Source organism: Leptonychotes weddellii, chromosome 5, assembly GCF_054177405.1.
Source record: "Leptonychotes weddellii isolate Sample4059 chromosome 5, ASM5417740v2, whole genome shotgun sequence".
Classification (NCBI taxonomy): Eukaryota; Metazoa; Chordata; class Mammalia; order Carnivora; family Phocidae; genus Leptonychotes; species Leptonychotes weddellii.
The window spans coordinates 138,087,326-138,102,674 of NC_138373.1; the positions used below are offsets into that span (position 1 = coordinate 138,087,326).

Below are 15,349 nucleotides of genomic sequence, written 5' to 3' on the forward strand. Positions count from 1 at the left end.
AAATTTATACATGGTTTGATCCCATACCCCCATAAACCACAACAGTACATATGCAAAAATCCACGATAGGATTTTTGTGCGACAAATGTGAGAAAACTCGTTTGGATGACTGTTAATTCTACCTCAGTTCACAGCGTGGCAAGTTTAGCAAACAACAACAACAACACAACCACAACAACAGCAATAAAGCAACCCTGGGCCCACTTAGTAGAGATGTAGTGTCCAGAACCAGGGACTGAAAGTTTCATTTTACTGTGGAGAAGGACTTTGGCAGCCTGGAGCAAAACCACGGGAGACTAACCATGATGGAGAAGGGAAGTGCAGTCCTAGGAGATCTAAAAAGTGCCCAGGGATGTTTATCCTGGAGAGAGAGAGATAGGGGAGATGCATAGGTGTTTTCCGATTCTTGGAAGGCTGTAAGTTGCAAGTGGGCTTGGGATGGTTTTGTGTTATTCCAGAAGGCATAACTAGGACCAGTGCACTGGAGGTATATCCAGGAGGATTTCATTTCAGATTAAGGAAGCACTTTTCATGTTTTAGAACTGTCTTCTGGTGGCATGTTCCTTGTTACTAGAGGTGAGAACTCTTGGACAGGGGAAGGTATAGGACATCTGGTGGTGGTGCCAGTGATATTGGTGGGGATGAAATTAGATTGACTTTCAGCCCTTTGAGTCTATGATTACTTGACATAGTTCCACATTTAGCACCATTAACTGGAGCTTTTTGATGAAGGTCAGTCAGTCAACACATATTTATGTAATATTTACCATTACATGCCAGATAGTTTTAGGAGATGGGGATATGGTGGTGAGCAAGACAGACAAGGTCCCTTTCCTGAGTGACTTTACATTCTGGTGGGATGAGCTTAGTGGATAGCAAAGAATATTATAGTTCTGTGTCAAACTCTGCTCTACTTCCAGCACTCTCTTTTCCTCCGGAATCAAAACTGACTAGACAGTGGAGAATTCTGGCCTTTCAGGTTTCTTTCTCTTAGATGAGAAAGCTGAGATGCTTGCACATGTGTTGTATGTACTGTCTTTGAAGGCTCCAGAGATGGTAATAGGGTTTGAATGTTATCGGTGTTTTATCTATTTTTACTATTAAATACTATGTCAGTCTGCTGGGTTTGCTTTATGCATATGAAGCTCCTGGATCATTTTGATGATTTGCCTTTTCAAGAGTTGACTATTACATATTTTTCCTTGATTACTTCCTCAATTATTGAGGGCCGAATTGGTTATTGGGAGAAGGACTTTATTCTGTTGCCCAAATTTATTATCATTATTTTCTTGAGAGACTCAAAGACTTGTTAGCTCTCCTGTGTTGATTCTGCTGACTTTAAGTTTGTCCACTGAATTCATTTAATAGCACTTGTGGTTATCCACTGTGTGCCTGGTACTCTTTCAGGTGCTGATGATGTAATAACAAAGTGCCATTCTTGTTTTCAAAGAGATTACAGTCTAGCTTTGGAATCACACCCCTGTGAGCATATTAATGGCATTGGATGTAACGGAGATATGTAGGTATAGAAACATAATGTAAATTACCTCCTACACTGCTGTGGACACTTGACAGGTATTAATAAAAACCAGCTGAGTTCAGAGCACGTTAGGAGCTAAGAAGGAAGACATTCTAAAATCACTAACTTGAGATTTCGAGTTCTTGAAATTATTCCTTTACTTTTTAAATGCTTGTGTTCTCTTGACTTACTATCTATGGTATTTTTGGTTTAAGCAGTCAGCAACTTGTGCTCACGACTTATAATTTGGTTATATTAGATAGAAATCGTCACTGATAGCTTAAAATGGAAACACATTCGAGTGTGCTCTTTCTCCCTCAGGCCTTGGAGTATCTCCTGTGGGCCAGCATGTGTATGGAGTTCTCGGTCCCCCTCCTGTCGGTCCGGTACTTGACGTGGAGAGCTACCCTTTACACTGCTGTCTGCCAGGGCTACTATGACTGCCAGGCTGGCATTCACGGAGAGGTGGGCCGCCTTCCATGCTCAGGATTCCAGTATTTAAAAATACAAGTTATGGGGCGCCTGGGTGGCTCAGCTGGTTAAGCGTCTGCCTTCGGCTCAGGTCATGATCCCAGGGTCCTGGGATCGAGTCCCGCATCGGGCTCCCTGCTCGGCGGGGAGCCTGCTTCTCTCCCTCTGCCTCTGCCTCTCTCTCTCACTCTGACTTTCATGAATAAATAAATAATAAAAAAAAAATTAAAAATACAAGTTATTCAGCATTTTCTTCTTCAGATGCCCAGCAACACAAACAGACAAACAAAACCTAAAGAATCGCACTGGGACAACACACAAGTCCCAGGGTTTATTTGCAGAAATGTGCTTGGCTTCTCCATTCTGTTGATCTCTTGTTCTACATTCTGCTCTCTCCTTTCTTCTCCGTTCACTTCTGCCTCCTCTGCCCCTTTTCTGAACAAGATTTCGGATATCTTACCTTTCTCATTGGATGCTTGTATGCAAGTCACTTTCCTTCCAGTCTCCCTACTGTCCATTTGTCTTGCTTTTCTCTGCTTCCAGCTGCCATTTGTTTAATACGCCCGATTTCTTGTTTTTCTTCTTTTCCTGTGTGTCTCTTAGACCGAATACTTGAAATGTAACTTAGCCGCTAGGCGCTTCTGTTAGCCTTTATGGTACCTCTGTGTCCATGAACAAAGGTGCCGTCTCTACAGTACGTGGTAGCTGGCTTGTCAGTGGGTGAGGGCTTGGTGAGAATCAGAAGCAGGCACCCCTTCCTTCAGGCCTGCACAGAGTGCATGGTCTGCTGAGTGCAGGGGGGGCTGGATTGCAGCCCTCACTCAGCCTCTTGGCTGGAAGTCCTGTGCAGGACAGAGCCATCACAGCTGTACAAATCTTCTTTTCGTATCCTGTTCACAGCCATCAGGCCGGTTAGCAGCTTCTTTACATTTAATGTTTCCTGCCCAAACTAATTCTGAAGGGTTGGGTGGTAGTGGCTCATCCTGAATAGCCTATTGCAGCCCTTGAGGGGTACATTTTCTAGCCTGGGGTACATTCTAGAAACTATTCACCATGCATGTACAGTTAGAGTGTACTAGTGGTGATATGTTTATGTAGCTATTAAAATTGTCAGGGAAGGGAACATATACACAGTTTGGACTATTTGATTCCTATTGGAATTCTTCCTTATTGGAAAATTTAACCCTTCATGTGTGTTATTATGTCTAGAAGCATCTTCATGAAAAATTGTAAATTATAGATGAAATATTTCAAAGAAATGGTAAAATAAATGACATAAATTGAACTGTAGAGAATCATAATAATGGTGATCTGATTAAATAAGTGGGTCTCCTTCCTTCCTTTCCTTCCTTCCATCCTTCCTGCCTTCCTTCCTTCCTTCCTTCTTTTTTGTCCACATATTAGTAAATACTTCCTATATGCTGGGTACTAGAGATACAAAAATAAATAAGACCCTATGAGGAGGACCTCACAATTTAGTGGACAAAGTGAACAGTTGACTAGATAGTACAGGATGCTTTAGTAAGAAAGTCAGTATTTTGAGGAGGAGTGTGTGTGCCGTGTATGTGTGTGTATGTGATACCAGAGAAGTGATCATCTATATGAAGCTACAGAATTTGGCTTTTCTTACTTTTTTGATTTTCTTGATTCATAAAGTTAGCATATCTGACAGCTTATTAACTTTAGACCTGCAGAATTTTGGGATGCTTGTAGGAAATGATTGATGGGATAGTTATAGTGTTATAAGGAGTTAGCATCAACCTAGAGTTTAATTCACCAATTAAATCAAATATCTGGAAGAATAAAACATGCTGTCTTGATACATTTTTAATCACTATACTCTCACTTATTATGAATTAAATTTATTTTAATCGCATACAGGCATTTGCTCGGCGTGCTTTAGCTAAAATTGATGAGTTAAGGCAACTGGAATTAATGAGTTCCTCACAATCACAGGAAGAATCCAGAAGACATTATAGAGAGGCCACAATAAAGGTATAAAAGTTTCATGAAATAAAATAAATTTACTGCACTATATAGTTGATTAAGTACTTAATATTAGTGGTTGAGAAGTGCATCCCATTGTTACCTCTTATATAATTCTTTTTCTGAGACAGATGGCAGTGATGATCTTCAAAAGAGGAGTATTTGAATCTAGAAGAAAAAACAAAAGTTTCTTTAGACCAAAGATAAGAGTTAACCTGAGGGAAGCTCAAACTGTAAGTCTAAGAATGTCTTCTCTTGTTCAGATTCTTTCTGCAGTGTATTTGTGTTATACCTCCCATCTCTGAAGCCTGGTCACTCAGTATTAAATCCTGCCCCCTGTTCTCAGCACCAGCGGCAAATAGAGGAATGCCTTCCCACTTTGGACACAGCCTCACTCCATCCCTTTCTTAAAGTTTTGTACCTTCCCACAATCCCAGTTTTGTAACTTTAAAGGGCAAGATGAAGAAGAAGAGCCTGAGAAAGGTTCAAAAGTGGTGCCACGGAGGCCTGTGTCTTTGACTGCTCGGTGTTAGCTTAGTGGGCTTTGAGGTTGGAGAGAAGGTAGAGGCACCTTCTCTCCTCAGCTTCAGACTTCACCCTTGGGAGTGTTCAGGAACTAGGCTACACTGAGGCAAAGCAACCTCCATATCTCAGTGGCTTAAAACAGCCTTTATTTCCCACTGACATGACGGCTACGACAGTTCACAGGGGGCTCTGCTAAGGATCAGGGTGAGGAGAAGCCCTCATTTTGAAAGTTGCTGGTTGTTCTGCCGTAGGGCGTTGGAGAAAGCCCTGGAGAATTGTGCGCAGGCAATAACGCCCAGCATGGGAGGGAGCGCAGTCTCTTCTCACAGGTCAAGACTCGTCGTACGGCTGTCCTGGCGACAGGCGTGTTTGGTCAGCAGCGCTAAGGGCTGTCAGGGAGGAAGACTGGGACATAGTTATGCCTTCTGGGGTCCTCTGCCCTTTCTCCCCCCTGCCCTGTCCTCCCGCTGTCTTGCCCTTGCCTTTCTGAATCTCAGTATCCCTGAAGGCCCAGTTCTGTTTTTATTTTGAAGCTTTCCCTGACTATCCTAGATGGCTGTAAATTTTTCTGTGAACTTCTTGGTAGGGACCAAAAATGAAAGTGAAGGGGAAGATGAGTGGTTTTGGACAGGAGAGTAACAGAATTTCAGAACCTGGAAGAAATTTAAGAAATCGTCTGGTCCAGTCCTGTCCTATTACATATGGGAACATAAAGCCCAGAGTATTTAAATTATGGCCTCAAAGGTCACAAAGGCAGCCGCAGGACTCTGGTCCAGTGCTTTCTCATTACTCCGATAACTGCTGCTCTCTCCATGCATTTCTTCTCATAACATTTCAGAGAAGTTATTTTTCTTTTCTCTAAAATAAATCATAATATCTAAATACAAAAATTATGTGGGCATGGTAGCTTTTTATTGCTTCTTAGTTTGACTATGGTATGTTGGCTGCTGAGCCCAGAGGTACATTTCATACATCCTTTTAAAATCATATCCCTTACTGACCAGTGGTGGATAATCAGTGGGGGTGGTGACTTGCCCAATCATAGGTAATTCCTTGGATGAGCTGTGGAACTGCCTGCATCTGGTATTGTTGTTTTTTTTTTTTTTTTTATTTATTTGACAGAGAGACACAGCAAGAGAGGGAACACAGCAGGGGGAGCGGGAGAGGGAGAAGTAGGCCCCCCGCTGAGCAGGGATCCCTATGTGGGGCTCGATCCCAGGACCCTGGGATCATGACCTGAGCCGAAGGCAGACACTTAATGACTGAGCCGCCCAGGCACCCCCGCATCTGGTATTGTTGAGTAGTAACGCTCTATAGCATTTGTAAGAGAGCATGGGGCAGGTTTTTTTTTTTTCTGGCTAGCAATTTTTTTTTCTCTGAGCAAACCAAATTTAAGTATCCAAAGCTGCAAGACTGTCATTAATTAGCATATTATAATGCTTTATAATCATCTTTCAATAAAAATTAAATATATTTCCAAAGAGAAGCGTTTCAAATTCCAGATAACATTACATTAAAAACACATCTATTTCTGGTTTCCTTTAAGATAATTATCTTAACGGAAAAGTCTGGTGGTATATCTTTTTAGAAAAAAGTTATAATTGTTTAGTTAGTAGTTTCTATAGGGAATAGTCAACATACCCTTTTTATAAAGTCATAGTATATTACCTTGACATACTTTGCAGAATGTTCTGCTTTATATGTATGAAATAATTTTATTATGTGTCTGCAAAAGAAAATAATTTGAATATGCGTTAAATCTATTTTATAAAACATTTCTGAATTTGTAAGTCCATTGTGAACTCACAGTTAATCATTTTGACTTTCAAAGGATTCCTTTAAAGGACTACTAAGCCGTACTCCTAATGACTGACTGTTTAGTGATTCATTCAATAAATATTTTTAAAGTACCTGCTATATGAACAAGATAGATAGGAGTTACATTCTAGTGGAGAAATTACATAATAAATAAGTATAGTAATTATAGTTTGTGAGAGTATTAAGAAGGAAATAATGGTAGAGATTAAATGAATTACACGTAAAGCCCTTAGAATGTTTCTGGCATGCAGTAGGTCCTCAGGAATATTAGCTATTACTATTATTTATTTTTATTCATTTAACAGAATGTATCAAATGCCTACTGTGGTTACAAGTATGGTGGAATATAGAAAAGCAAAGTCACAGTTCTGTCTTTTTTTTTTTTTTTAAAGATTTTATGTATTTATTCATGAGAGATAGAGAGAGAGAGGCAGAGGCAGAGGGAGAAGCAGGCTCCCTGCAGAGCAGGGAGCCCGATGCGGGACTCGATCCCAGGACCCTGGGATCATGACCTGAGCCGAAGGCAGACGCTCAACCGACTGAGCCACCCAGGCGTCCCCACAGTTCTGTCTTTTTGAATGGCCTTGGAATAATGAGCAGGATTTGAGTGGATAGGGAGGAGAGGATAAAACATTCTAAGTACAGGACAAGAGCACAATCATAGCTTGGAAGCAGGAGCAAACAAAGTGAGAAATTAAGCTTGACTGGGCTAGGTATATTATGTTGGAGATTAACATAATACATCTCATGGAGTAGATGTCATAGAAACCATAGTATTTAGAAGTCGAACAGACTATCTGGATCATGTCATTTAGCTTCTCATCCAACCTGATGTTTTTAAAGATGGTCTAATATACTCTATGCAGTATTTGTACCGTAACTTGTCAAATATTTTTATTACTATTTAAAATTTTAGTTGTTTCCAGTTCTTTGTTATTCTAAATATTGAAGTAATCAACAGCTTCCATGTGCTATTTTTTTAATTTCCTGTGGCAAAATTCAAGGTGTGGGATTTGAATCAAAGGATACAAGCACTTTTATTTCACCTGATATATATTCCCAAATTGATTTCTGAAATAGCTATGCAAGGTACAGCCTGCAGGTACCAATTTCACTACTAGTTGTTATCATTTTGCTATTATTTTTTAAAAAAGATTTTTATTTATTTATTTGAGAGAGAAAGAGAGAGAGAGTGCGCACACGGTGGGAGGGGCAGGAGAGAGGGAGAGAGAGAATCTAGGGCAGACTCTGCGCTGAGCGCAGAGCCCGACTCGGGGCTCGATCCCACGACCCCGAGATCATGAGCTCAGCCTAAATCAAGAGTCAGATGCTTAACTGACTGAGCCACCCAGGCATCCCTCTTTATTTTTTTAATAATTCAGTTTTTTTAAAATGGCTTGTCATTTTAACTATTTCTTTGATCCAACTTTCCCTTATATTTGTTTTTACTCTTTTTATTTCCTTCTGTGGATTTTATCTTCCACAGTTTTTGACCATTTATCTACTAGAGATTTTAATTTTTAAAATATACTTAAATGAACTCGTTTTTGTAGACATTAATAATTTGCTTGTCATGCTTGGCAGCCCATTGTTTTTTTATTGCCTTAAATCTTTTTTATAGACCTTTTAAATATTTATATTTTAAAATGTTTTACTTGGTATTCATCTACAGCTGATAAATATTCTATTTTACTTTTTGCTAGTTTTTCTATGGTATTTCTAAAAACAATTTAACTATAATCTTTGGTTTTTATAATTTCATTTTGAATACTTCTAATTATTAGAAAGTTTATTATGCTTTTAAGTATAATTTTTTAAAAGCTCTGTTTTAACCTACAGTAAAAATCTTAGAAGAAACCTTTACCTCTGTTTGTAAAAGGCTAGGGCATGAAGTTCAAGTTTATTGAGGTTTTTAACCTCTCAGTTAACCTATGGATTGAAAAGTCATAGAAGCGAATGAGTAGAGAAGTTGATGTTTGAGGAGAAATAGTCCAAAGCAGTTTTAACCCTGTTTATGTTTTTCTGTCTTTCTGACTTTGCCCCAAGAAGAGGAGAGAAGCAGGGGAATCATGGGGAATATGATGGGTATCTTCTAACTGGACATGGATTCTAGAAAAGCTGACCAGAGCTACTTCTCTTACTTACTGGTAATCTAAATACAGAGAACAAATCAGTTGTCAGAAGAATAGTGTAGAGGCAAGTCATAGGCAGGAGGGGAAATCATTCCGGGATGATACAAAGCAGAGTGGCTGGGAATTCATATAGGGCTCTAACTGTCATTAGCATATTACTATACAGCTAGTCAGTTCTTCTTTCGTTAACTACCACAAGACCAGCTATTTATACTGTGAAATATTGTTTCAAATTTGGGTTTAAGGACCTTCTGCATTAGAATTTCCTGTGGTGCTTATGAAAAGTGCCCCATCTAGACCCACTGAATCTCAAGATTTGGTCTGTGAATCTAAAAAGCACTCCTGAGGGGCGCCTGGGTGGCTCAGATGGTTAAGAGTCTGCCTTCGGCTCAGGTCATGATCCCGGGGTCCTGGGATTGAGTCCTGCATCGGGCTCCGTGCTCCTTGGGGAGCCTGTTTCTCCCTCTGCCTCTCTCTCATGAATAAATAAATAAAATCTTAAAAAAAAAAAAAGCCCTCCTGAGAGACTCCTAGGCAATCAAAGTTTGAGTATCAGTTCCTGAAGGCTGTAATTAAGGTAACACAAAGCATATGGAGATTGATGTTGCCCTAATAAAAAGACGGTAATAAACAGCCTTTTAATGCTGCCTCGGAAACACGAACGTAAAGAAATAGCAGTCTTCAATGTAATGGTGTCATGACATAAACTTTAATGGAGTCTGAGAAACACCTCAAAAATGAACACCGTAAAAGTAACCATCTCATTGATAGGCCAGCCACTCTCTTAGCATTAATGAAGCATGCCTTACTTCTCTTTGCTTATAATATTAAACATTGTAGAACTTCAAAGAAGTGGACTGTGGTTTTTGTTTTTGTTTTTATTCCAGTTGCCATGGCCACGTACCGTCACAGAGCGGCTGTTGGATGAGATGTTTGACAGCACCGCATCCCGGTTTCTGGCTGTCTTAGAAGCTCTTTCTGATTCAAATAGGCGCACACTACAAACTGGACCCATTGTTACAGATGAAGTAGAAGTTCGGGATGTTGTCTCAGAACTGTTTATGGCAGGAAAAGAACTTTTAATAAGTAAATAATTTGTTAAAATAATATATTATGGTAGAACATGAAAAACAAAAATTTTAGTATGGTATTCCACATATAAGAAACTGATACCCAATTTTTTTTATCTTAAATTCAGCAATCTTGTTAAACTCAGCTGATAATTTAAATAATTTATGAGATTTTCTTTTGGATTTGCTTAGGTATATTATCATCTTAACCTGTGAATAATGACTATTGTATTTCTTTCTTTCCAATTCTTAATCTTTTAATTTCCTTTCTTGCATTTCTTGGCTTATTGCACTGGATAGGATCTCTAATAAAACATGAAATGGAAGTGGTGATAGCAGATATCCTTGTCTCATTTATGATCTCACATGGAAAGCTTTCGACATTTTACCATTAATTCTGATGTTTGCTGAAGGATTTTTTTAGATACCTTTTTTCCATATTAAGGAAGTTTCTTTTATTCTTGGTTTGCTGAGTTTCGTTTGTTTGTTTTTAATTCTGAATAGTTGTTGAATTTCATCAAAAGCCTTTTCTGGATTTATTGAGTTGATTGAATGGATTTCTAGTTTATTTCTATTAATGTGGTAAATTACATTGATTGCTTATCTAATCTTTAACCACCCTATATTTTTGGAATAAGTCTAATGTGGAGGTGAGGATTATCCTTTTGATATATTATTTGATTTTGTTTGCTAATGTTTATTATATTGCTTCTCTGTTCATGAGACATTTTCCTTTCTTGTAATGTCCTTTTTAGGTTTTGCTTTCAAGGTCATATTGACCTCATATAAAGAGTTGAGAAGTGCACTCTCTTTCTCTCTTATCTGAAAGATTTTGTGTCAGATTGATGTTATTTCTTCCTACATGTTCGATTGAATTTACTGGTGAAGACATTTGGACCTGGAATTTTCTTTGTGGAAAGGTTTTTAACTATGGATTAAAAATTTCTCGTAGATATAAAATGATTTAGGCTTTCTTTTCATTAAAAAGATCTATCAGTTTGGTAAATAGGACTTGAAAAAATTTGATTTTTTGATCCAATATTTTCAAATTTTCATAAAATTGTTTATAATATCTCATTATGATCTTCTTAATCTTCTTTATAAGATCTGTAGGTGTCTGGGCTCCTCTTTTTCATATGTAGTAGTGGTCACCTTGCCTTTTTCTCTCATTTCATTAGTTTCCTCAGGAGTCTACCAATTTCATTAGTCTTTTTCCATGAGCAATATTTGTGTTTATCCTCTCTATTGTATATTTGTTTTCCATATTATTAGTTTCTGTTCTTTATTATTTCTCTTATTCTACTCTCTTGGATTTACTTTGCTGATTTTTAAAAATTTATTGACTTGGAAGCTTAGATCATTGATGTTTTAGGATTTATCCTTATTTAACATATGCATATTAAGGCATTTGTCTCTAAATGCAACTGTAGCTATGTACCTGAAGTTTTGATTTATCATATCTTCATTATCATTTAGTTAAGAATATTTTCAAATGCCCACTGTGCTTTTTTTTTTTTTTGGATACCGTGTCATGAGTCAAAAAGCATGGAGATATGCTAATTGTTTTTTTGTATTGATCTCTAGCTTACTTATATTGTGGCCAGAAAGCATATTCTATTTGATATTCTTTGAAGTTGTTGAAATTGTTGAGGTGTGGTTTATGGCCTAACTTGTCAATTTTGGTAAATAGTCTGTATAGACTTGAAAAGACTATATGTTCTTTCATTGTTGGGTACATTGCTTTATATATATGTTGATTAGGTGAAGTTTGTAAATCATGTAGTTAAGTCTTCTCTATTCCTACTGATGTTTTTGGCCTGCTTGTTTTGTAAATTGCTGAAAGAGAACATCATCTGCTATGCATTTCTTTTGGTGTGGAATTGATACAGCATAGGGTATGTGTGTGTTTTGCTGTAGTGGATACTGGTTTCCAAAATGGTTTATTTATTTATTTATTTTTGTTACCGATTATACCACCAGCAGCATTTTATGAGAGTTCTAATTGCTCCAAATTTGGACCCTTAGATTTATTTGTCTTTTTCATTTGTCCATTCTGGTATGAATTCAGCAAATTCAGTAGTATTATGGATTTAATGTGCATTTCTCTGACGACTAATGAAGTTGGGCACTTTTTCATATATTTCTTCACCATTTGGATATCCTATTTTGCAAAGTGCGTGTTCAGATTTGTTGGAGGAGGTCATCAAGAGGATATGACTACCAGTTAATTCTTGAGCTGGACCCAGGCATTTGGAGGCTCCTTATAGTCCCCATCTCCCACCCCACCCTGTCCTTGGTGTGTATGTCCTGCCTACTATTCTTGTACTAGCGGTGGTTTCAAGGATGTAGCCTTGTGAGACTAAGGTGTTGTTGAGACCAGGTGGATGGTATACGTGACTGAACCCAGTTAAATCTTCTGGGGAAACTATATAGACAAGCCTTATATGTAAGTTCCTTTGCTTTATTAAAATGACCACCTACCAGTCTGGAGTGGTCTGCCTCTTCTTTAGTCTCTCCTTGCCCTCCGTGGAAGGGGGCCAGTTTGTGAACCATCTTTTGCCCATTTTTCTATTGGGCTATTTCCTTTTTTCTTATTGGTTTGTCAGAATTCTTTATAGATTCTGGATATAAGTTCTTTGTTGAATATATATATTGCAAATATCTTTTCCCACTTGGTGGCTTGCCTTTTCATTCTCAAGTATAGCTGTTAAGGAACAGGAGTTCTTAATTTTAATGTAGTCCAGTCTATCAGTATAGCCTTTATAGTTAACCATTTTTGTGTCATGTTTAAGAAATCTCTGTACTGTAATGTCATAAAGACACATTCCAATGTTTTCTTTTAGAAGCTTTATTATTTTACCTCTCACATTAGGTCTCAGTTTTGTTTTTGTTGGTATGAGGTAGAGATCAAGATTTATTTATTTCCATATAACATCTAGTTGACACAACACCATTTATTGAAGAGACCTTCCTTTCCCCATTGACTATAGTATCCTTTTGCCATAAACGAGGTGACTATACATGTGTTTTTTTACTCTACGGAGAATGTCATGGACAACTTCCTTTTTGTTCAATCCAAGGGTCCCTTCTCAGTGCTTTTCTTCCTTTACACTCTAGTATTTGTTACTGTTGAATACTCCTTTCTAAACACTCTTCTTTGCAGCCTTTTCTCCCTCTCCCCTTCTCTTACGTGTTGGGGTTCCTAATTCTCCTGTCCTAGGCAGCTGTACATTGCCCATGGCTGCTTCTGTTGTTTACTATGGATATATAATGGTGACTCGAAAGCTGTATCCCTATTATAGACCTGTTTCCTGAGCTTTCAGTTTGTAATATCTAGCTACCTATTTGACTAGTTAACTCTTGCTAATTCTCTGTGTTTGGGATTCTATGTTCCTTCCTCTGGCTGGACGTCCTTGACCACTCTCTTACCTCAAACCCATGTTCGATGCCCTTCTTATTTGTCCCCACAGCACCCTGTATTTTCCTGCTAAGATTTCTTGTTTCCCCGTTAGAGTATAAGCTCTGTGAAGGCAGGGATTGTATTTGCTTCTTTTCCATTGTTTCTCTGGTGCCTAGCAGTATCTGTTAGTTAATATTTAGTAAATATTTCTTTGCATGAATGACATTCAGACCTCTCTTTTTCCTTTTCTAGTGTCAAGTACTGGTGCAGATGGAATGCTTGATTTTCCACAAACATCTCTTTTGCAACTTACTGTAAAAGGAAAAAATGTTATTTCTATAGATGCTGCTGTGAAATTTGTAAAGTTAGCTTTTACTTATGAGGAATGGAGTTTATTTGAATCTTTAGCTGGGCAGCTTATTGATTTTCTCCAGGTAAGATATACAAAACCAATAATTTGTTTTTATTTTGTTAAGATGGCTTTGAATTATTAACTTGTGGGATATACTTCTCTTAGAGGCAGGATGATCCAGAGTCAAAGAAAGCAGAAAAGGATTTAATTCTCCTTGTTGCAATAGAACCTTTAATCAACGTAAAGAGAAACAAAGGTTTGGTCTTTCCCATGGAAAATTATAAAGAAGGACAATCAGCTCAAATTAATGTTAAGAAAATTGCTTTTCATGGTGAGTATTTATTTGCCTTTTTGAAAACTTAAAATTTCATCTGATAAAATATACTCTCTAGGCAAAGTGAGCAAGAATGTTCAAGGCAGAAGAGACAGGACGTGCAAAGACCAAGTGTGCTTGGTTGTCGAAGGAGTTACAAGGAGGCACATGTGGCTAGAGTGCGCTGGTGGTGCTGGTGGAATTTGAGAATGTGGTAGGAAATGTGGGCAGAGAAATAGCTGGGTGCCAGGTCCTGCAGGCTCCTAGACCTTGTAAGGATGCTGGGGTTTCATTCTGTGTGATGATTTTGAGGAGGTGAGTAAGGCTTTACTTAGCGGCTACCTTGTTGGTAAGTGAGAGACCAGCACAGCAGTCAGTCAAAAGCCATCAGTTCCCTTTGGCAAGGGAAGATTTGGTGGTCTCCCATCTTTTTTCAGTAGGGGCAGTTTTTCATTCCAACATTTTAAGTCTTAAAAGTTATTGTACATATAACTGAAAATTTGCAACCTCTAATTTTAGACTGACAAGAATGATTTAATCCCATGTTTTTTTATGTTTTATAATGTTCTTAATGTTCAATTGCAGTAAATAATTTGTACCAAGCAATGATACGTATATTTTTTCTAGTGGTTTCTGAATAGATATTTTTGTTATTTTTATTTCAACTGCCATGTTTTACATGTGTTTTAGTATTATAAGCCTTTTCAATTCTATTTTGGATGTAGTTGGCATACAGATTGCAGATTAATGGTAATAGTCTATTTTAATTGCATTAGAGCCCACTTAGATTAGTTTTCGTATAGAAATATCTTAGTGACATGATATTTGTCCAGGTACCATTTATGTCATTTTGTAGAATTTCTGTGTTTCTATGCCTTTTCTACTTGAAAATTTGTAATTGTTTTTTTTTTGTTTCATTTTTCTCTACTTTATGAATTAGATTCTTGTTTGAAGACTTATGGATATTCAGAAGACATTTTCCATTTGGCAGCAACCTTGTACTCTTGTGTCTGTGCTTCTCCCCAGGTGAAATTAATTGCTTTTTTGAATACTTGGTGATAGTGTTGAAGGAGGTTATTATAGCTAATTTAAAGCCAGATTTAAAATATCACGGGAATTGCACCTTGCCAAAATTCTATATTGTTTAATCATTAAATAAGAGGTTGAGTCATAACCTGACTTCTGATTTTAAGTCTGTTTTGATAATAACTTCTTTTGTTCCTTTTTGGAAAATTCCTATGCTAGCTATATTTCTAATAATGAAGGAAATGAGGCAGTCGTTTCAATTAGAGTTAACATTCTTAATGAAATACCACTTTCCAGTCCATGAATACAGCGCTTAGTTATTATTTGGAGTCACTTTGCACACAATGGCCATTAGAGATGATGATTTGTGGGTATGAATGTTTAAGTAACTAGAACAGCACTGGTGTCAAAACTGAATTACAGGGATCCCCAGGGCTTTGCTGAAGTTCCCTCAGGAGCTCAGCTTTGGGTATAACACCCTAACATGTTTTTATTAGTTTGAAAGATTTTTTATTTATTTATTTGACAGAGAGAGACACAGCGAGAGAGGGAACACAAGCAGGGGGAGTGGGAGAGGGAGAAGCAGGCTCCCCGCAGAGCAGGGAGCCCGATGTGGGACTCGATCCCAGGACCCTGGGATCATGACCTGAGCCGAAGGCAGTCGCTCAACCGACTGAGCCACCCAGGCGCCCTTTTTATTAGTTTTATATACAATTGTTGAGATAGAATTTCATTTG

General features: G+C 37.9%; 1 protein-coding gene across 1 annotated transcript in view; it reads left to right on the plus strand.

Annotated features, from left to right (window-relative positions):
* The window catches only part of CFAP54 (cilia and flagella associated protein 54), a 242,110-nt gene that overhangs the window by 24,300 nt on the left and 202,461 nt on the right, over nucleotides 1–15,349 (plus strand). Inside the window, exons 6-12 of the mRNA XM_081818984.1 lie at nucleotides 1,841–1,984; nucleotides 3,872–3,985; nucleotides 4,108–4,209; nucleotides 9,339–9,537; nucleotides 13,174–13,355; nucleotides 13,439–13,604; nucleotides 14,527–14,612. Coding sequence (XP_081675110.1) covers nucleotides 1,841–1,984; nucleotides 3,872–3,985; nucleotides 4,108–4,209; nucleotides 9,339–9,537; nucleotides 13,174–13,355; nucleotides 13,439–13,604; nucleotides 14,527–14,612 — 993 coding nt within the window. The remainder of the gene's footprint in view (nucleotides 1–1,840; nucleotides 1,985–3,871; nucleotides 3,986–4,107; nucleotides 4,210–9,338; nucleotides 9,538–13,173; nucleotides 13,356–13,438; nucleotides 13,605–14,526; nucleotides 14,613–15,349) is intronic.